At 44.1% G+C, this 21,210-nt stretch overlaps 3 protein-coding genes across 3 annotated transcripts in view; 2 read left to right on the top strand and 1 right to left on the bottom strand.

Moving 5' to 3' along the window:
• The window catches only part of LOC142584959 (26S proteasome non-ATPase regulatory subunit 6-like), a 30,614-nt gene extending 29,856 nt beyond the window's left edge, over window positions 1-758 (bottom strand). Inside the window, exon 1 of the mRNA XM_075695335.1 lies at window positions 526-758. Within this exon, the coding sequence (XP_075551450.1) occupies window positions 526-667 (142 nt within the window). The 5' untranslated portion in view covers window positions 668-758. The remainder of the gene's footprint in view (window positions 1-525) is intronic.
• A 668-nt stretch (window positions 759-1,426) lies between these two features.
• LOC142584957 (uncharacterized) lies at window positions 1,427-13,954 on the top strand. The gene is made up of 3 exons (XM_075695332.1): window positions 1,427-1,586; window positions 9,429-10,062; window positions 11,099-13,954. The coding sequence occupies exons 1-3, from the start codon at window positions 1,562-1,564 to the stop codon at window positions 13,746-13,748; spliced, it is 3,309 nt and encodes a 1,102-aa protein (XP_075551447.1). The 5' UTR covers window positions 1,427-1,561; the 3' UTR covers window positions 13,749-13,954.
• LOC142584958 (disintegrin and metalloproteinase domain-containing protein 10-like) overlaps window positions 7,283-21,210 on the top strand; it is a 58,809-nt gene continuing 44,881 nt past the window's right edge. Inside the window, exon 1 of the mRNA XM_075695333.1 lies at window positions 7,283-7,292. The gene's annotated coding sequence lies outside the window, so the exon portion shown is untranslated. The remainder of the gene's footprint in view (window positions 7,293-21,210) is intronic.

The following is a 21,210-nucleotide window of genomic DNA, read 5'->3' as shown; positions in this document are numbered from 1 at the left end:
GTAACAGAATTGGAGGTGAACGTAAATGAGCAACAGGTTGGCCGGCGGCGGCTACACGGTTTTCAAAGATTTTACTTTAAAATGTGTTAGTTGAAATAACACATCCCAAAGTACGTCCGATCACAATGTGGTGTCCGCACATGCTTGAGTTTATAGCTGAGTCATTGCAACATGTCGCGGTTCTCGAGGCGTGCGTCAATTACGAATAGCGTCGACAAGAAATGAAGTTCATAAGTTAGAACCAACCGTAGTGCACGCTAGCCGATATGAAGCTGCAGCTGCTCTTTGGCGCAACATGCTTTCTTTTACGTAATATTTTACAAAAGTACGCCCTCAACTCTGGCAATGAGAACGGTCACAGCACGACACGAGACGTAACTATCACTCGTAATAATCGTTCACATTATAGCTAGGGCTCTGGAATAGCATAGTCCACAAAATTTATTTCTTTGGCAGCGAGTCAGAGAGTCGGCGGGCGAAAAGAAAGTGCGAAGCTGACCACCGTGACTGATGAAGCTTCCTTACTGTGCTCAGTGATCGCTGACATGAGATCCTGCTTCAGCTTGTCGTTACTGGGCTCATGATGGGCGAGCACAAACTTAATCTGGGCCAACTCAAGGTTGGGATTCTTCTCCAGGCTCTCATCTTCCAGGTTCTCCAGCGGCATGATGAAACAAAATTTCTCCGGTGTACTGTCGCACAACAAAAAAATTGCGACAATACCGCGGACGTAACAGAGGCAGCTGCACCGAGAGAAATGAGCAGACAGACTTCGGGAAGCCTTAGGTTTAGAAGTTATGTGCTGCCCTCTGGTGCCCTGAAGGTATGGTATGAAGCAGTTTAAAGGCCCTCCATCCACGCGCCGCCGCCGCTTTATTTTTTGACCTCAGGTCGGCGAAAACAGAGATAGAGGGGCTTTAATAAACACCTTCCTAAACACAGAGGAACTAAGGAGGTTACACTCTAAGAACAGTTTACACCCTTTGGCTTGCCCCTTCTGCCACACAAAAATAATCGTCATATCTGCCTTGATGCGTTTCCTTTCTTTATCGCTGTAGGGCCCAGAACTTTCCAGTGAGGAACGGCACGCACGTTATCAGAAGGGGCACTCCAAAGGGTGTAAACTGTTCTATGCTGATAACGCGCGTGCCATTCGTTACTGGAAAGTTCTGGGCTCGCAGCGATAAAGAAAGGAAACGCATCAAGGCAGATGATTATTTTTGTGTGGCAGAAGGGGCAAGCCAAAGGGTGTAAACTGTTCTTAGAATCTATAGTAGAGACCCTGGCAAAGGAACGCACGTGTTCTGTGGAGGAACTAGCGTGGATGTCATGTCTATATATGGCCATGGCTATGCTCTAGCCGTGGCTCTAGCATTGTCCCTAGGCGCCTAGAGGTCCCGCAAGGGAATTTTGTACGATATTTGGCTCTGTGATTTGGTCGCAAGCCTGCTCCTGCGGCGTTCGCTTCTTGTTTCGCGCGATTGCGTTTCTTTTGTGAAAGCACGACTAAACGCTGGTTGTCGCTGCTTCCAACGGCTGTAGCCCTTTGCTGGCATATGGAATGTCGTCTTCGATACGCAAGAAATGTGAGTAAAGTAGACAGGTGTACCTAAAGAAGGAAATGATGTTCAATTCTGCAACCGCTGAGGGGAGTAGAGTGCATGCTTTTTGGCAGTTTACTATCCACGCTCCCTCACTGGCTCGCTGAGGTAAGCTCGCTGTTGTCAGTGAGCGTGGTCGGCGCTAATTTTCGCCGTGACAGATTTTTCTCTTTAGGTAAGGTGTGGAGGCGGCCCGTCGATGCGTGCTCATTTGACCATGCACTGCGCGATGCGGTCCCGGCCTAAATATGCTGCGACAGTCGTTATGGTGTTTGCGATGAATGGATGAGCGCTGAACCATGGCTGAACAACCTTTTAAATCTGGCCGCGGCACACGCCACCTAGCCGTGACTAGTAACATATATTGTACTTACGGGAGGGTGAAATTTCACTCTTACCTTGATTTTAGTCACCAATCAGATAACCTCCGTTTAGTTATTTCAACCATTACCCCCTGAAGATGTTCAGGGGGCAGTGTTCAACCCGTTACCCAATGCCCAATGTTCAGCCGTGCTCAGTGGCTATGGTGTTAGGCTGCTGAGCAAAACGTCGCGTGGTCGAATCCCGGCCACGGCGGTCGCATTTCGATGGGGGCGAAATTCGAAAACACCCGTGTATTTAAGTGCACGTTAAAGAACCCCAGGTGGTCGAAATTTCCGGAGTCCTCTACTACGGCGTGCCTCATTATCAGAAGTGGTTCTGGCACGTAAAGCCCCATAATTTAATTTTAATATTCAGCCGTGCGACGGCTGAACCAATGCCTTTGGCTGAACGCACGCCGAGTGAGGCGGCACGGCGCGGAGATATGAGAAGGCTGTTCCCACAACAACGGCGTCTGTAGCGAACGTAGTGGTTGGTTCTTTATTCTATGGCGGTACGGCGGTGCTCGAAATCGAAAGTTGTCATGGAGAACTGAGGTAATTTTGTAATTGCTGGTTTTGTAATAGCGAATAACGAAGTCCGCGACATTATGTCCGGGGTCGCAGTGAACAAAATTCTAGCAGAATCGGCGGATGAGTCGAGCGTTAGGTTTTATTGATCTGATGTGTGCTAGCGTCTGAACCACGGGCTCAGAATCTTAATGCGAAATGTTATTACTTCTTGTTAAACTTGTTAATGATAAGCACAAAATGCAATGTCTTAAACCCCAATTTAAGTTTTTCGTCATTTTGCGTTCGGCATCTCGCAACATTCGAGCGAACTGACGTCGCCTGTTATCACGCTCAAGCACTGCGATCTAAAGATTGCCGAAATGTAATTGAGTAGTGCAGGGGGATCGAATGAAGATAAAGATAGCAGTTGGCTCAGGCGTGCTTGAAAGTGTCCTTATGAGAGGTTGTAAGCACCTAGCGTGGCTGAACTATTACCATGTGGCCAGTAAAAGCGCAAACTTGTTCACGCTGAAAATTTCGTGTTCGTTTCACACAGCGCACGACTTCCCATTGCATCGGTTACACGCAGCACGGGCACTTTCGATCCTTATTGAATGCAATTTGTGGCGGTACTTCTCAAGTGATTTCAAATGCAGTGACTTTCAACTCTGGTCTTGTGCATACGATATCATGTAAGGTTTCGCTGAACTAGAGAACGTTCTCTAGTTTTAACTTGTGTATCAGCCATTAACGACGCTAATCTAGAGGGCACTAAAAGACCAAAAGCCTGTATGTGGCAAGACTCATCAAGAAAATAACTTAATTTTTATTGCTTTTTGAAAAGCTTGAACCTGTGGGGTCACAATTCTTAATACAGGTGTCACACGACCACTTTCGATCGCGATCAAGCGTGATTCGGATCGAAATTCTCGACCGCGATTGGCTCCCTCGCGCAGCTTGCGCAAATAAACACCAATCGCGACCGAAAAATTCAAACCAGATCGGGCTTCATCGCGGTCAAAAGTGCGCCGTGGGGCACCCATATAAGAAGAGCAAGTTCTCCTCTGATGTAATTTACTGCATGATGAGCTTTTATATTTTTCCTGTGTACTACATAAACGGAAATTTGGTACCATTGTCTACATAAGTGTGCTAAAGGGCGCTGGGACACTGTGGGAATGTTTGAATGCTTTGTTTAGACAATACATTATCTGGGATGTAGGGGCTAAAGGCAGATGCATCTGCCTGACAAAAGGCCACCCTACCCATACATTGCTCATGGGGTGGAACATCATGAATATACAGTGCAAGAATGTAGAAACAAGAAAAGGGAAAAAATGTATGCGGCAAGCAATCAAGTATACAAAGAAGTAAGATTGTTACACTTTATACATAATATATAATCAGTGATGTGCGAGAACAAGAAAATATTTAAACAACTGAATAATACTGATCAGTGTTACAAAACATTATGTAGCAAATAGGAGAAAAAATGTAAAAGAAAGAATTACTAAAATAAAAAGAAAGTTATCGAAACCGCAAGGTATAAGTACCATTAGGAACTTAGCAAAAGAAAATTCCTAACCTTTTTCTTTAGACTGTAAGCTGATCTGCATTCCTGAATCATAGTAGCGATTTCTCCATTATTATTTAGGAAATGAGGCACTAGGTAGGCGAGTGTCTGAGTACCATATTTGGTTCTAAACATGGGTGTTCTAAGTCTGTTATGCCTAAGGTGATATTGGGAGTTTTCGGATGACAAAAATGTGGACAGAGTATTTGGGTCATACAGAATTTCCCTGTGTGTATACATAGCAAGCCTTAGTTAGAATAGATGAACTGTGAGTATGTTTAGCTTAGAAAAGTATGGTGCAGTGTGGTCACTATGTTGAAGGTTTTCTATGCAATGCACAGCTCTTTTTTGTAGGATTATTAACCTATCTAAATTTGTCTTACTAGTTGTACCCCAGATTAGTAGGCAATAGTGTATATGTGAATGAACAAGGGCATAGTATAGCTGTAGTTTTAACCAGTTTGGCACCAAGGTTTCTTTATTATACAAAATAGAAATTGACCTGCACATATTTGCATGTATCTTGTTTACATGTGGTGTCCAGCTCAAGTTTTCTCCAAAGACGATACCTAGAAATTTTATAAGTAGAAACCCGTTCGATAGCAGAATTTTAAAATCTAATAAAGGTACTATAGTCATCAGGCTTATTACTGCTTTTGAAAATAATACACTTAGTCTTTTGTACATTTAGTTGAAGTTGATTACAATGCAACCAGTTTGATAGATTGGTTAATCATCTATTAGCTGACTTTTCAAGTTCAAATAATCTTTACCTGTAAAAGAAAAATACTTCTGTCGTCTGCATAGAGAACTACGTAAGGAGTTCATGGTATGTTCACAATATCATTTATATAAAGAATCATGGTCCAAGGATAGAGCCTTGCGGTACGCCATATTTTATCTGCTGTAATTGGGAACTGTAACCGTTTAGGCTAGTAAATTGCACCCTGTCAGATAACTGCGTATCAGATTTAATACCAAACCTCTAACACCGTAGTGTGGGAGTTTTCGGAACAAAATGACATGCTTAATAGAATCGAACACCTTTTTAAAGTCTAGAAATAATCCAAGAATGTATTGCTTATTATCAATATTATTAACTAATTTTTCTTTAATATCTGAGAGTGCTGTTTCGGTTGATTTCTTTTCACGGAAGCCAAATTGCTGCTTGGAAAGCATTTGGTGGTCGCCAATAAACTTCATTATTCGTGATTTTAATGTATATTCTAACACTTTAGAAAATAAAGGTAGCACAGATATAGGCCGATAGTTATTCAAGTCATTATGAGAGCCAACTTTGTGAATGACTACTACTCTGGCTGTCTTCATGCCTTCAGGAAAGGTACCCGTGGCGAAAGCATGATTGCAGACGTGCTGAAGTGGGCGTCATAGTAATTCAGCAACATATTTAATTGGGTCAGCCTTAATGTCATCATAGCCAGCGGCAGTATATTTATTTAACGATTTCAGTTGGTGTAAATATTTCTAATTCACTACATGGAGTCAAGAAAATAGATTGCGCGCAGAAAGAAGAAATGTATTTTTCACAGTCATTTGTTGTATTATTTGTTTGACCTGCTGCACCTGAAGTTAGGAAATGATTATTGAATTTGTCCGCTAGATCGGCTTCAGTGAACTCAACGCCGTCAATGGTTAGTGTCGTAGGAAGGCTAGCCTTTGTTTTACCTATGAGCAGACGTGCCAAGTTCGAAGCTTTCGTGGGATTACAGTAGACCCCAGCCAATCTTGCTTGACAATATTGAATACAAGCTCTCTTCAAATCTGAATTTAATTTGTTGCAAACTTTTTTGTATTCATGTAATAGAGATGTGTCTCTTAGTCTAATGAAGTTATGGTATAGTTTATCTCGTTCTCTAATTCTGTTGTAAAGATCTCTGTTGATCCATGGTTTCCTGGACTTGCTATGCCTTTTATAGTATTGCAGTGGAAGGCAGCATCATTGCGGTTCTTTAAGTGTTGTAGGAACAAATCATACAATACGTTAGGGTCTTGGTCACTGTACACATCACTCCAGTCAATACTTTCAATACTAGCATGAGATGTCGGCAAAGCATTGGTATTGAAGGAGCGATATGCAACAGGAGCATCGTTAACATCATTTTTTTCTTTCTTTGTCGCAGGGAAAAAACAAAACACTGATCAATGAACGCTAAGATCAGTTGTTAGCACACCAGCATTGACGTCATTTCTATCATGGTTAGTTACACATAAGTCTAGTAGAGTTTCACTTTCAGTTGTTATTCTGGTGGGTAATCCTATTAAGTTTGTGCACGAGAATGACTCAATGACATCTAAAAATTGTCTACTGTGTGGGCTAAGTAATAGCAGATAAATATTAAAATCGCCAACAAGGACAATAGGCAAATTTCTTAAGGACGTATATTCAAAAACCGTAATTATAAATTTAAAAAATTCTTGAGTATCCCCTGATGGGGAGCGATAAACTGAGGAAATCAGAGATGTTACACAATCAACAGCAATATATTCATAATGTGCGCAAACACAACAAAATTCAGGAACCACCTCATATAATATATCGTCTTTGACATATAGTGACACTCCACCAGCCCTACGATTCGGTCTATACACACCTTCATGTTTGTATCCTTCGAAAAATACTACATCGAATGCACATGAGTACCAGGTCTCAGTGAAGGCCAAAAAATGAAACGTGTGATCTAATGAAGCAAGCAGCACATCAGGTTGTTTGTTTCTAAGACTGCGTATGTTTAAATGGAAAATCGACATTCTGTCCTGCTGCTTAAAAGAGGGGCACTGCACAAGAGATTTAAAAGATTCAGCATCATGATATAGGGCTTCACGTAAGAAAGCCATAGCAGTAACACTAGCAATTGAAATAATGCAAGGGATAAAAGAAAAGAAGGCATTCAGCAAATATTATCAAGGTCACTTTCACTGTCGATGCGTAGTGCTCGATCACCAGGCACCTTGCGCACAAGAAACTTGCCATTTTTGTACCATGCAAACTGATAATGATACTCCTCAGCTTTTGCTTTCATTAGCCAGAGAAGTTTCTTGTTCTGTGGCTTCAGATTGTCAAGAAAATACATGCCAGAATTAGCGGTCTTTAATTCGGCTTTCTTAGCCATCCATTGATCACGTGTGACAGGTGATGCGAAACGGATCAGCACGACAAGAACTTTGCCAGCTTTTGGCGGCAGTCCATGCGCGCCTTCGACTTCGGAGCTAGTCAATCCAGGAAGGGTAAGCTTAGTTGCCAAATTATTCAGCTTCCTGAGCAAATTTTCATTCTGGGTGACAGGTAAGCCATGGATTTAAATATTTCGTCGCCTGCTGTATTGCTCTAGGGCATTAACTTGCTTTTGCAACTGCAGAACGTTCATGCTGGTGTTGGATGTCCAGACGGAATCTGCCCTTCTTTTAAGGGCAGCTATTTCAGTTGATTGCTTTTGCATTTCAGCAAGCACCGAATCATATTGATCAGACAAATGCTGAACGGACAGCACCAATTTGTCCACTGTATTCTTTAATACCATTAGTGAATCTACCTTGCTTTGCATGTCAGGTATTTGGGCCAGCTTCTTATTAATTTCAATGAGTATTTTCTCGTGGGCCAATTTATGCCCGCTGGTGTGACTCTTATCACCACATGCGCTTCGGGCCGCCAAAACAAGGCATGTCTGGCACTTCCATGGTTTCATTGTGGCATCGTCATTTTTGAAGGTCGTCTTGCTCACACCCGAGCATACTCCCAGGTGATAGCCATATTTGCATTCTGAGCAGGTTGGATATGTGCCACTATCTAGGAGTGGCTCAAAACAAACTAGGCAGGCGTCAGACTTGGACATATAGAACAGAGCAAAAATCAAAGGCTCACGGTAACAGTGGTTGTTGAAAGGAAGCTACAATGATCACTAACAGGAAGCTACTGCAACAGCGGTGGTGGCAGTGGCGGACAACGACAATTTTAGTGAGGAGTAGATACAGTGCACACCTACCTGCAAAGTCAGTAGATAGGGGTTAGTCATGAGCTGACTGTTTTCGTCGCCACCACCGCTGAGCAAATGGTCCTCCGGTGTCTAGATAGTGCCTTTTGTAGAAGCGTCTCGGTGACGTAGGTCACGTTGGGGGCACTGTCGATTCTTGGTACGGTTCCCAGATTCTTGATGTGGTGTTGAAAAAGTGAACGGGGCAGCAGGCGCCGATCGGTAACCACACTTGGGTAGTAACTACTTGCAAAGTCAGTCGATAGGGGTTAGTCACGAGCTGACTGTTTTCGTCGCCACCACCGTTGAGCAAGAACTGTGTAATGGGATATGGAAGTTATGGCTTTTCTCAAACATGGCTTGGCCACATCATGGCCATGGCTGTACAATAAATCCTCCTTGGAATCAAACAAGTTTTAATTGTCCTCAAATGTGCGATTGAAAGGCGTGCTCAATGAGAGTGGGCTTTCTTCAAATTTAGTAGCGTACCGCTGCTGCCGTTCACATTTGAAAAATCTGTACACTTAGTGTGAGTATTTGTTGTAGGTACAAATAGTCGTACAACAGTACAGAAACTCTGTTACACGCTGTTCTAGTTTAGAAATTTTCATATGGCAAATCGAGGATTGGTCACTATGGGCGGTATTCCTGAGCAATTACATTTGTGGGGCTTGGCACCTGATGTGGTGCAGTCATGAAAGGAAGAAAAAACTTCCTCCACGGTTGAAGTGCATGGCCAGCAACATTCCTGGCATGGTGCAAAGATAGCTTGGCACAGTTCAGGAATACTGTCGGCTGCATACATTAGCGCACCTACTGCTAAGCCACACAGAAATGATAAAAACTGCACAATGTCATGAATGCTGTCAACTGTATACTTTGATGTTTCCTAATGCCAACTCATGCGAAATCTCATGAAAGTAATTCTATCTTCCAAAGTGTTTGGTCAAGAATACTGCCCCAGACTTTCTGCTAATTGTTCTAGCTCTCTGAAAAAGATGCCAATCCAAAGCTTACTCTCCCTGGCATTTCTTTGCATAAAGCAGCCTGCATTGCCTTTTATCTGACCAGGTAACAGACCCTTTTCTTACTTGGGAGTGTGCTTATCTGCATTGTACACTTGCCCAACCAATGACAGCACCAGTTATTGTTAAAGTGTAAGACTTGAGTGTGCACACTGCAACTTGTCTTAGGCGAATGATTTCATCATGAGTCTTGCCTACATTTTCCATTTCACAAAACATATTTGATTGCAACAGAAGCTTGCACTGCCATTAATTTGCCAAAAGACTCCGCAGGGAAACTAGCTTTACATGTGTGTATGACGGTTGGAAGAAACTGTGATATCAAACGTCGACATGTTTTCAATTATATAATGCCCTCTTTCTTCTAGTAAGGGCCTCCAAGCCAGTGGTAGTGCCTCCGAAATCTGCCAAGACAAGCAAGAAGACAAAATCAATCAGGTTGCCCACAGCCAAGCCTGGCAGAAAGTCCACTGAGGAGGGACCTTCCCAATCTGAAAATGACAAACTTCCCTTGCAAAGGACACCAACGATGACTGGCAAGGCCCGCACATGGTCTGCTGCTGAACTCCCCACCAGTGATTCAGAGGCATCGGACATTGTCGACAACCCTCATGACAGTGAGGGGACAAGCTCAAAGTCGCAGCCATTGATTAAAGGCACGGCAAAGGAGTCGCCACAGCCATCCACCTGTAAGCCAAGCACTCAAGCCAGCAGCAGTAGCAAGCAGCCGGCACAGCCTTCCAAAAAAAATGTAAAGAAGGCCGGGGGTGGCAAACCACTTTGGCAACCAAAAGTGGGAAAAAAGTCTCGGAATAATCCTGTGCAACGCAAGAACAGCTGCGGAAAGACCCCATTAAGCAGTGCCAAGGGGATGGATGCTGCAGTCAGCTCGAATACTGTTCCACTGGTGAAGAAAGCAGATGTGATGCAGAGTGAGCCCACAGATGGGAATGTGAAAGCATTTCCAATCCTTCAGCTTGACGGGCCTGTGAGGCTTCCCTTGTAAGTTTCTGGGGGATAGGGAACTGTGGGACTTCATACACCCTATGTATTTTCTTTCCCACCTTGTCTTTTTTTCCTCACTGCATGACACATTTCCAGTGGCAGTATTGCGTTCTGCACTTCATGGGCATGCCTTTGTAGTTTGCATTGCTGCTGGCTGTTTGTGCACTGCGGAATGTTATATAGACGGCGAGAGCTATGGTGTCAGTGGGAAGATTGGCTACTTTGAGAATAAGAGTGTGCAGGCATTCCTTTAAATCCCTCACTCAAGACTCCCCATAATCCTACTTATTCTGGCTTCCTCAGATTCAGACTGCCCGCCATGGTTGCTTAGTGGCTTTGGCATTGTGCTACTAAGCATGAGGTTGCGGGATGAAATCCCAGCTTGCGGCGGCTGCATTTCGATGGGGTCAAAATGCAAAAAATGCCAGTGTACCATGCAATGGGTTCATGTTTAAGAACCCCAGCTGGTCGAAATTCGGAGTCCCCCACTGTGGCATGCCTCATAATCAGATGGTGGTTTTGGCACGTAAAACCCCAGAATTCAATTTAATTAAGATTCAGACTCATGAGTTGATGTGAGTTTGCCTACCTATGGCAGTGGGCAAAGCTAAATGTCTTCTTGGGCATTTGTAGACATCAGAGTCCACACCACTTTCAGCCGACTGGCCTACCTACTCTAGGTGGCTGCTACACAGGTGAGCTGCTTGTGTACACACAAAAAGCTAGGGCATGTATCTCGAGAACTACAGTTTGACACTCTTGCTGCTTGCCAGTATGAGTCTTAAGAGTCTAGTATGACGTGTATGTGATGACAGTACCACTGCACTGCACATGTGATTTCTAAGGAGAGTATGGAAGCAGACTAGTTGATAATCCATCGTCTAGCACACCATTTTAAAAGATGACACTCCTTGTTTCATGTGTTGATGACACATGACAGTTTGTTGATCATGTGTCTTTGTGTCATGTTGTGCTGTTCTACACAATCTGTGTCACTAACTCAGCCAGCCACCTCCACTTGTTCTTTCTGCAGGGTGAAAGAAGAAGGCAGCCCTTACAAGTGTAGTGTCCGAGGATGTTCCTCAAGCACTGGCCAGTGCTTCATTGGTCTCTGGTTGTTTGCGCTGCCTAGCGAAGAAACCAGCACACAACTGCGCTCTGCTTGGCTGGAGAATGTTCCCATCGATCCGGAGATCAACAGACCACGAAGTCCCCGCGTGTGCTTTCAGCACTTTGCGAAGGACGACTTCGTGTCAAACAAGAACCGCCTTATGGGCCTTAATGCAAAGGCTGTACCTTCAGTAGGCATCCCGATACAAGCCTCCAGAACAGGGACATCCAACTTTCATGTAAACAAAGGGGGTGCATATGCTGAGCCTACGTCAAGTGCTGGCTCTAAGTCTAGATCAGCAGCATGCAACAGCTCAGCAGACTTGACTATGCTGTCTGGTAATGCCAACTCCACCGCTGGTATAGGGTCAGGTGCAGGAATAGAACATGGCTCAGCATCAGCAACTCAGATCAAACCCACTGTTAGCATTGGAACAAGTGCAGCAATAGGCAGTGGTGGTTTGAATGAGGCATTTGAATCAGAAGCCACAGATGGTGCCAGTATAACCTCAAAGCAAGATGGCCAATTAAAATCTGGATTTGGCAGCAAGATAGTTTCAACACCTAGCAAAAGTGCAACAACGAAGGTCCACTTAGTATCCATAGATAAGGCAAAAAGAGTCCCAGCAGCAGACAGTTCAAATGTAGCTAGGACTTCAGTATTCACAGGAGGTAATGAAACCGATTCACTAGTGAGTGGTGCTGCTTTGTTGCAAAGTACAAAGCCAGTTACAGAGCAAAGCCAAAGTACAGTTACACAGCCAAAAGCCACTCGTGGTGCCAAAACAGCTCTAACAAAGAACAGTGGCTCAGTACATAAGGGCAAGTCGAAATCTGCAGTTGATAGCAGGATGGTTTCAATGAGAGGCAAGTCCACACTTGAGACCAAAGCACGTCAAATATCAAACAAGACTTCAAAAAAAGGTATTGGTTCAACACCTGCAGTTGCCAGTGAAAAAAGTTCAACAGGGGAGACCAGTTCAGTTTCATCAAGCCATTCTGAACCTGCAGTCACAGCAGGCTCAACAGACAGCAGTTCAAATTCAGCACATCATTTGAAATGTCAGGTTAGGCCAGAAACAGGTCCAATCTCAGAGTGTGCGTCAAAGCCAGGGGACCACTCAGTATCTGTTGTTACCAGAACAGAATCAGTCACAAGCGAGCCAGGTTCAAGAAGCCATTTGGGACCTGTAACTGTGAATGTGTCAGCATCAACACTAAACATCTCAAAGCCAGTGACTACAACAGTGCCAAATGGGAGCATGGTTGTAACCTTGGAAAAGGAGCCCTGGACATCGGAGCTCACTGGTGTGGAAGCAAGCAACCAAGATTCAACAAGTCCTTCAGGACCCATAATTGCCACTGAGTCGGAGCCAATACCAAACAACTCAAAGCCACTGACTACAACAGTACTAAATGGTAGCACATTCGTAGCCTTGGAAAAGGAGCCCTGGGCATCAGCACTCTCTGTTGTGGACAAGCCATTGATGGAAACACCAAGAGCTGAGTGTTCATCCATCACAAGCAGATTGTCAGCACTGGAACGCACCTCAAAGGTAGTGGTGAAGCAAGAACTTGTTGAAGAGACTGAGCTTTTCCCAAAAGACCTTTATGGCAGTGTTGCTCTAGACGTGTCACCGAAAAATTGCAGATTGCATGTGAAACAAAAAGACTGTACAGTACAGAGGAGCTCAGATGTGTGCTTGCTGCCTCCATCTGATGCATTGGTTCATGCTTCTTTGCGTATGCCTTTCTGCATGCCTTTCACAGGCAGGCCTTGGAATGCAGAAGCAGCAGGTGCCTATCCATCTCCTGCTTTAAGCGATTCCAGTGGTGCCACTAGTTTCACTGGTGTGCCATCTGGGCATTGCAGAAGCAGTAATCCTGCCTATGCTGTAATGAACTTGTGGGACAGCAGCCAGAGCTCAACACTATCACTCCAGCACACCGAAGTTTTGCCTGGAAAAGCCATCGCATCACCAAATACTAAAAGCAGCTTGTCTCAAAATGCCAATGAACTGACTCTTGGGCATGCTGCTGCATCACTTTCTTCAGTATTACACATGTCTAGTAGACAGAGGAGGAATATAGCCAATTGTCATGGTGCAGATGATGATGAATCTGGTGCATGTAGTCAAGCTGGCCACACTTCTGGCTCCAAAGCTGACTTTGCTTTTAGTGACCAACAGAGCACCTCAAGGTATAATATTGTTGACGTCACTCTGGAGTCTGGGACTGGGGTTATTCAACCTGAGTTGCCTGCTCAACAAGTCGTTCCATTCCAGGCACCAAGTCAGGGTGGATACATGCCACATTTGAAAAGTGGCAGCGCGTGCAGCAGTATTTCTAATCCTTCCAGTGCATGTAATAAATGGGATGGCAGTCTGCAGAGTGAGGGAAGCAGTGATGAGTGGATGCCGTTTGATCCTGCCCATGGAAAGTATGTCATAGAAAAGGAGTACTTAGGAGAAAGAGATGATTCTGGATTGAGTGCTGTTTACTGTACAGTGGTGTGGGTCCCTACATCTGGAAATAATGACAAGAGCAGTGGCGGCCCCCAAAGTACCCGCTAACAAGAAGACTGACCATAACTGAACTCCACCAATAGAAAGCTTTAGTCTGTGATATTTAAGTAACCTATAAGAGTGCAGCTTGACGCATTTTGAGGCTGTCACGCTAAGGTAATCATAATTTTATTTTATCATATTTATTTAAATATGTTGTCCACTCTCTCTCGTGCCAAAATATGTGTCTTGCAATAAACATTGTGTAATTCTGATGTTTCAAGAGTGCAGTAAGTGTGCATTAAAGTGTCCACCAGCTATTTCAAAAACGGATATACATGTAGGTGGATAGCTTGAAAGCCGAAAAGAAAACTGGTCCGAGTATGCCAAGAATGCTATTTGCATGAAAAATGTTGTCGGACTTCGTTCAGTTTTCAAGAAACACTTTAGGATCCCTGTGATGGACACCCCAGCAAGTACAAGTTGGCTACTAGCTAGCTTGATACAGCTGTATAGTGGCACACAGACACAGACAACGAGATACAATACTGATGGGACAATCAATGCCGCTACCATAGACTCTACACGACAAATCATGGGAGCATCTCCTAACTTGTTATTGTGTGAATTGTATGGTTCATTATAACCATGGTAACGCGCCATTGAAAGGTGTGTAAAGGTCGCCATGAGGTAAAAGCCTGCATCATTTTTTACTTCGATGCTGTCTTTGCGAAGCGAAGCTGTCTACTCGCGTTCAGTCAGTCGATGGAACGCAGGCCCAGACGTCACGTCCTGGATGGCACATCCGTTGTTTGTTTTGGCAGCAGAATGGAAAGCTCAAACAAATGCATGAAGATGTGGATCGTTTATTTTTAAATGCGGAAGCATTTTTATGCCTACCGAACAAGAAATTCGTCCTTCAGTCTCTTAAGACGAATGCATTGGCTCGTACCCATGTAAGGCAGAGGCTACAAGCGCTCGGCAAAGTGAAGCGAACAGTGTATACATTCTCTGAAATCACCCACACAACACAGAACAGCATGCATTTCAATAAACAAAAGCTCAGAAGCATCCAAACCATCAATAAAGCATTGCATACCCCCCTCAGCAGTTGTGGTGCTTTAGCAACAGCTTCGCTGAACATCCAGGTTGATAAAGGTGGGATCATGTTCGATAAGGTTGATATTTACCAATGAGGGTTAATAAGCGTCGTCAAATCATTTCATAACATTGAAAATGACACCGAGCTGCATGGCGATGAGCAACTGGCAGTGCTTATGCAAATTTTGACAGCACCCAGATGAGTTTTTGTGTGGATTTTTTGGGCTTGTGCTTTGCGTAGAGCATTAGATATCGTAAGTACTTCACTTTTCCATTCGATGTGCATCTATCGCAACAAGCTATGGGCTATTGGCTGCATGATACTTCATTGCCAAATTCCTCACGAGCTTGTTTTCCTTGTGATGCATCGCACGGACTGCCACACCGGTCAGCCAGTGCTGCAGTGTACTAGTGCCGAGAAATCTTTGCCTCCTTCAGACTTGTTAAGAGCCTTTCCGACTTAACAAGCAAGCATGGTGTCATTACAATTAACAAGCATGGTGTCAGTGCACTCAGCAAACATGTACACACTTGACTCCGGGCCCTCTTTCGAAACATTGGTGTGAGCAAGAGTGGCAGCAGCAGCAAGTGAAGTGACTTGTGCTGTCTATTACTTCAATGCAAACTGAGCACTGAGAGCACACAGCATGCACAAAGCTACGAGCCGTCTATGCACCTAGACTCAGCCCCTGACACAGATTGCTCTCAAGATACGGCCGCCACATATGCAGTTGCAGATAGAGCAGATCTTTTCCATGTCAAAATGTGAAAGGTCTGTGCTAATTGAGTTCTCAACATTGTGGTGCATATATGCCTTTCTGCTAGCAATGGTGAGAAGCATAGGCCAAGGTTCGTGAACAAACTTTAATTTGGCTTGTTTACCATTGAATCCACACTCGATAGCTACTGAAGAATCTTCCCTCAAGCCAAGTGTGCTGACTGCTTTTATAGCCTTATTGTGGAGTGTCGTGCAGTGATGTGCACAGATGTGGCTGATTGCAGACCGGGGGCTGTGTTGCACATGCTTGTACATTAGGTATGGTGAAGACAACTGATTGGTCTACCAAATAAGGTGTGTCTGATTCATGCTCAGGTAATGGTGTGCTGTACCATAGCTCTCAATTTTTTTGGAGCAATAGAGTGCTGCTGCACCACGGTTCTCGACTGTGGCATGGTGCAGGTGAGGTGCCGCTGCTTTGCAGGGAATCTCTGCACCAGCTAGTAAGGTGGTGCTGCTGAGGTTCACAGCACCATGCAAATGATGCTCACAGAGGCGATGTTTGCAACAGCGGGCACTTTCAGGGTATGTGGATATGTTCCCTAATTTCATTGACAAGGTTACAACACACGGCCAGAAAAGTGTACAGGACATTGAAATTTGTTGTGGGCACTATCGCAATAAAACCTCATTAATATAGTTGGCAGGGAGCATGGATCAGGTACGCACTAATCATTTAGTGAACTGATCATGTCAGATGTGTGGCTATAGACTTACCGGCCAAAAGAATGTGTTCATTCTCACTCAAACACATGTGCAGACAAGTTTTATTGTGGGCAGGCAGCAAGAAATCTGCAATTGTCACTTCCGCCATGGAGGCCTTGCAGTGGTGATGGCATCCTCACAAGGTCGCAAGCCAGTTTCTCCATCAGTCCCCACTTCTCTGTGAACGCCCTCATGACTGTCAGCACACTAGCCCTGTCAGATACAGAAGGGCCATAAACCACGACGTCACCCGTGACAACAACATGGAATTGCTAGAAGCTATGGCAGCAGGAAACGTGTCACGACTACCATGTTTTGACATTGTGATCGGTGGCAACTGCAGTGTGGGAAGGTCCATGTGCCACAATTTCGCTATCTATGGTCTGCATGTGTAACATTTCGCCGATGCCACGCTTGTACATGCCAAAAAATGAAGTAAATACTATGCATTAATCCTTTGACATTAATCCTTTGGCACTTTTTAACTTGCTAAAGTGCATTACTGATGGGACTTAAACAACGAAACGTGCAAGACAAATGCTGCTACTTCCAATTGAAATTTATGAAGGGTTACAGAACGTATTAAAGAAACGATAGAGAGAATGTTGCCCTCAATGTTGTCAAGGCACATGTGCAAGAAACTACAGTTCTTTTGAGTACAACTTCAGTTTCACTTTGCTCAGGAGAACATCTGTGTGGTGGGATGAGACACCTATGGCTTTCGATATTTTTTGTTGTATGGTTAGCATGTTCATTCAAGGTCATATTTTCGGAGAATGTGATGCCAAGAGATTGAATGGCCCAACTAATTGTATAGTTTCAGAATTGTAAGGCAAGGTGATAATTTCTTCACATTTCTTATTTCGAGGTCGGAAAAGTACGTCCTTTGATTTGGTGACATTGACAGAAATTGGTGTCTGACCACACTTCTGGCTTTCTTTAGCAAGACATTTGCGTTGCAAAACAAATTAAGAGTGACATTTCTTGCGAAAGTATACTATAGTGGTATCTGCATAAATGATAAAATATATAAGTTAGAAGTTATGCTTACAATGTCGTTAATATATGTAATAAAACGGGACAAGGAAGGCTGCCTTGTGGCATGCCGAGAGAAACGGGCCGCACAGTAGATTTCAATTCATTAATTTGAACGTACTGCTGTCTGCATGATAAATACGACCAGATTTCAGTGCTTTATCTCTATTACCGGCAAGCTCAAGATACTGAAAAAAAACAAACAAATGTGATCGAACACCTCCGCGAAATATAATAAGCCTAATACAAGGTTTTTCTGATCAAAATTGCGCAGTTTGTACTAATTTTGATGCAGAAGAGCAAGTTCTGTAGATTGGTTTTGCCCAAAACCATACTGAACATCAGTAAGTGTGCGCTATTTCTGAGAATTACTTAAGCCGAATAAGAATGAACTTCTTCAATGGTTTAGAAATTAAAGGAAGAACACTAATTGGTGTATAATTAGCAAAATAATTCTCATTCCATATTTTATAAACGATAATAACCCCTGCCACTAGCCTTTTAGAAGGGAAAGTAGCTGTTATAATAGATAGCTTATGTATATACTGTAAAACCTCGTTAATTCGAACTCGGTTAATTCGAAAACCTGGATAATTCGAAGGTTTCCTGCGGTCCTGTATTTTCCAACGTAAATTTGACCGGATAATTCAAACCGGCAGCCTAGGCCAACCCGGTTAATTGGAAGATTTGGGGTTCGACCCGGCAATTCTCGATACCCGTTTCACCGCAAACCCGACGAAACGACGGCCATTCGGAGCCGCGAGGCGGCGCTACATAGCAGTCGCGATTATTAGAAACTTTTAGCGCGTTCGCTATTCCGGCAAGCCGGGGCGGTTTGTGCGGATTACCGTATGGTCGGGGCGTAAACGTGAGCGGCCAGATTGTTGGCGCCAGCTGGTGGTGCAAAGCTCAACCACCTAAACACAGAGCCAGTTACTATATTCTTCTTAGCTGGGGTGTAAGCTTTCGGCAGTGGCGTAACGGTGAACACAATTACGCCGCTACCGAAAATTTCCACCAGCAGCGAAGCAGAATAAGGTAGGTTACTGCAATTTTAGCTCTGTGTTTGTCTGATTGAGCTCTACAACACCAGGCGGCTGCAGTGCTCCGGCCGCTCACGTTTACGCCCCCGACCATCCGGTAATCCGCCCAACCCGCCCCGGTTTGCCGGAATAGCGGACACGTTAAAAGTCTCTATTTATAGACGAAGCGCCCGACCCGTATTACTGCTAGCACAAAAATCAGTCCACGGTGCGCCCCTCACACCGCCGAAACGCGCGCCTGCAGAGGATAAGACTTGCTTCACTGCAACGCAGCGGGCATGCCGGTTTTGTCACCAGTTTTTGTGTAAGAATGCAGCTGAAAATCATCGTTATCATTAAACTATGTTTCTGAAATAATTACTATATTAAAAGAAAACCCTACACTTCCAAGTAAGCAGTGAACTTATCTAGGTTGTTCTTTAATGATCTTGCATTAACGCGAAAAAGTAGTGTGTGTGAACTCCGCCATTGGAGACTCCGCCATTGGAGTATCACGCACTTCATGTGTGACGAATAGGTTTGAGGCGCCATAAGGCGTATGCGCCTTATGGCGCATACGCCTTATGGCGTATGCGTATACGTATACGCCTTACGTATGGCGTATACGCCTTACGCCTCAAAAGTATAGCTAAGGGGTATACTTCCAGATACATATGATATATGTGTACATGGATGTCTAAGCTTCACCCTCCGGACTTCGAACGGCCTTGATACTTTAAATCTTGTTAATTTTGAACAAAATATTGCTTTACACCTGCAACAATTCGTAGTCAATTTACATGTTGGCAGAGTCTCATTGCCTTCAGCATTTAGAAATGTAGGATAGCTTCGAAATTTAGGCCGATAGAGAGAGATGAAGCGTAGTAGACAAAGACACAAGAAGGTCTGAAGCCACGAGCGCGGAGCTCAGACAAATAAATGTGATAACCATCATTTTCATGCTGGCTGAACGATTGCAGCGCAAGAGTTCCCTCTAGTAATTGTTCAAGAAATAAAGATGTCGCTCGTGTCTGGAACCCCATTTTTCGGTCTTCAAAAGAATGCAGTGATGATGAGAAGAAGCGACAGCGCCTACCTAGTATTCCACACCTGTAAACCGGCTGCGTTCTCAGAAGGCAGAATATATGAGCGAATAATTACTCACCAATTGCGCTAACCACTACATTTTAATCGTTTGCCGATTTATGGCTAAGAGAAGAAAAAACACTTTTTGAAACATTGTTTAGTAAACGTGGCTTGAAATGTTCGTGTGTTACACACCCTTTGGGCTTCGTCACCGGCTTTGTTTTAGATACAACGACGTGTTTGACGCTGTGTGGGATTTCATTCAAGCAACAAAAGATATAACACGCTAATTCTTACTTTCCTTACTATTTATATTATATCTTATTGCAAATTTCTTCAAAGTTCTTAAGCGAATCTTCATTTTTATTTCTTTTAAAATACATTAATCCATTCGTCTGGTTTCACTTCTCATTTACAGAATACGCTTTATTCCTAGTTTTTCCGTTTCATGCTCAGCATTCTGAAATCTTTTAAGTGTTCTTACAACCACCCGATCCTTCCCACATCTCCCATATTGTGGGTGCGTGCCATGTTTTTAATGGCGAGCCATCATCGTCGTCGTCGTCGTCGTATTCTTCTGAAGGGTCGCTCATGATGGAAGTGCCGGTGGGGCGGTCACCAAGAAGTCTCGCTGCTTCTCTTCTTACCACCGTGGCGCTCCTCAGTCAAGAGATACAGGCCGGTAAGTGAATAAAACTTCACGACATTGTTTAGCTTCGTATGCGGCTCACCGCTGCTCCGCTTCCAGTGCGTACTGCCAGATGAAGCCAACAAACATGAAAGCCAAGGAAAGCGCGTGGAGAAATTACTTGTGACGTGTTTACTTAACACGCAGAAATGACAAGGAAAATTGAAATGAAAGGGGAGCCGCAAAAACGTGCCAGCGATGGGAGTCGAACCCGCACTTTCCTTCTACCAATTGAGCTACTTTGACGGCTGGACTGCGAGTTTGCATAGCAATGCCTTCTATTCACTTCTATGCAACTCTTACATTCACCGTTCGTGGCCGACTGATTTCATCGATAACGCGGGAGGAGCGCCGCTCCGACTACGAAGAGCGCGAAAACTAATATTGTAGGAAAAGGCACCGATGTACAAAATCGCGGCCATGTTCTCCCAATTGCATTCATTGATATTCCATATGTGTAGAAGATTTGGCCCTGCTACAGTGTCAGCCAGCGCCACGCATGGCCACGGCAAGAAATGTAAAGGATCCTTTGACCGCCTGAGCTATCATAGCTACTGTAGACGCATTCGAGCTTGTATACTGTATAGCGCTACTCTACATCGCGCGCTCTTCATTCGATGCACAGAATTGTACTACAAGTATAAATTCAAGTGAGAACAAATCGGGAACGACTCTAGCGCATCGTTTCCGTTTCCAGCTTCACCTGCGTTTGTAACTGTGGCTTAATTCAGACTCCAAAACGCACAGTTGAGACTACTCTGTTTCAAAATCGGCTATAGGGCGATTACACGTAGAAATTGCGTGAAATTACGCGTATTAGGCCGTTCTGATGTATAGATCACAACACCTATTATATATATCAGAAAAATACAATATTATTTCCTGATTGTGTTTCAATTTTTGACAATGGTACAAGTCGACTTCGTTCAGCAGGACGGATGCCTATGAGTTTCGAGTAAGTGTCCCTTATATACTGCCGAATAAATAGCTGTTTGCATATGAGCGTTTCCGGCCTCAAGGCGCACAGCAGAGAGGCTTAACAGAGGTGGTTGCGGTCTTCGTGGTATTGCAGTGGACTCAGCTAGCTCGGCACGCTTGAGCGGCGAATGTTTCAGC

This window comes from Dermacentor variabilis, chromosome 6, assembly GCF_050947875.1.
Source record: "Dermacentor variabilis isolate Ectoservices chromosome 6, ASM5094787v1, whole genome shotgun sequence".
Taxonomy (NCBI): domain Eukaryota; kingdom Metazoa; phylum Arthropoda; class Arachnida; order Ixodida; family Ixodidae; genus Dermacentor; species Dermacentor variabilis.
The sequence above is the reverse complement of the archived record's forward strand: the minus strand, read 5'-3'. Positions and strand labels throughout refer to the sequence as shown.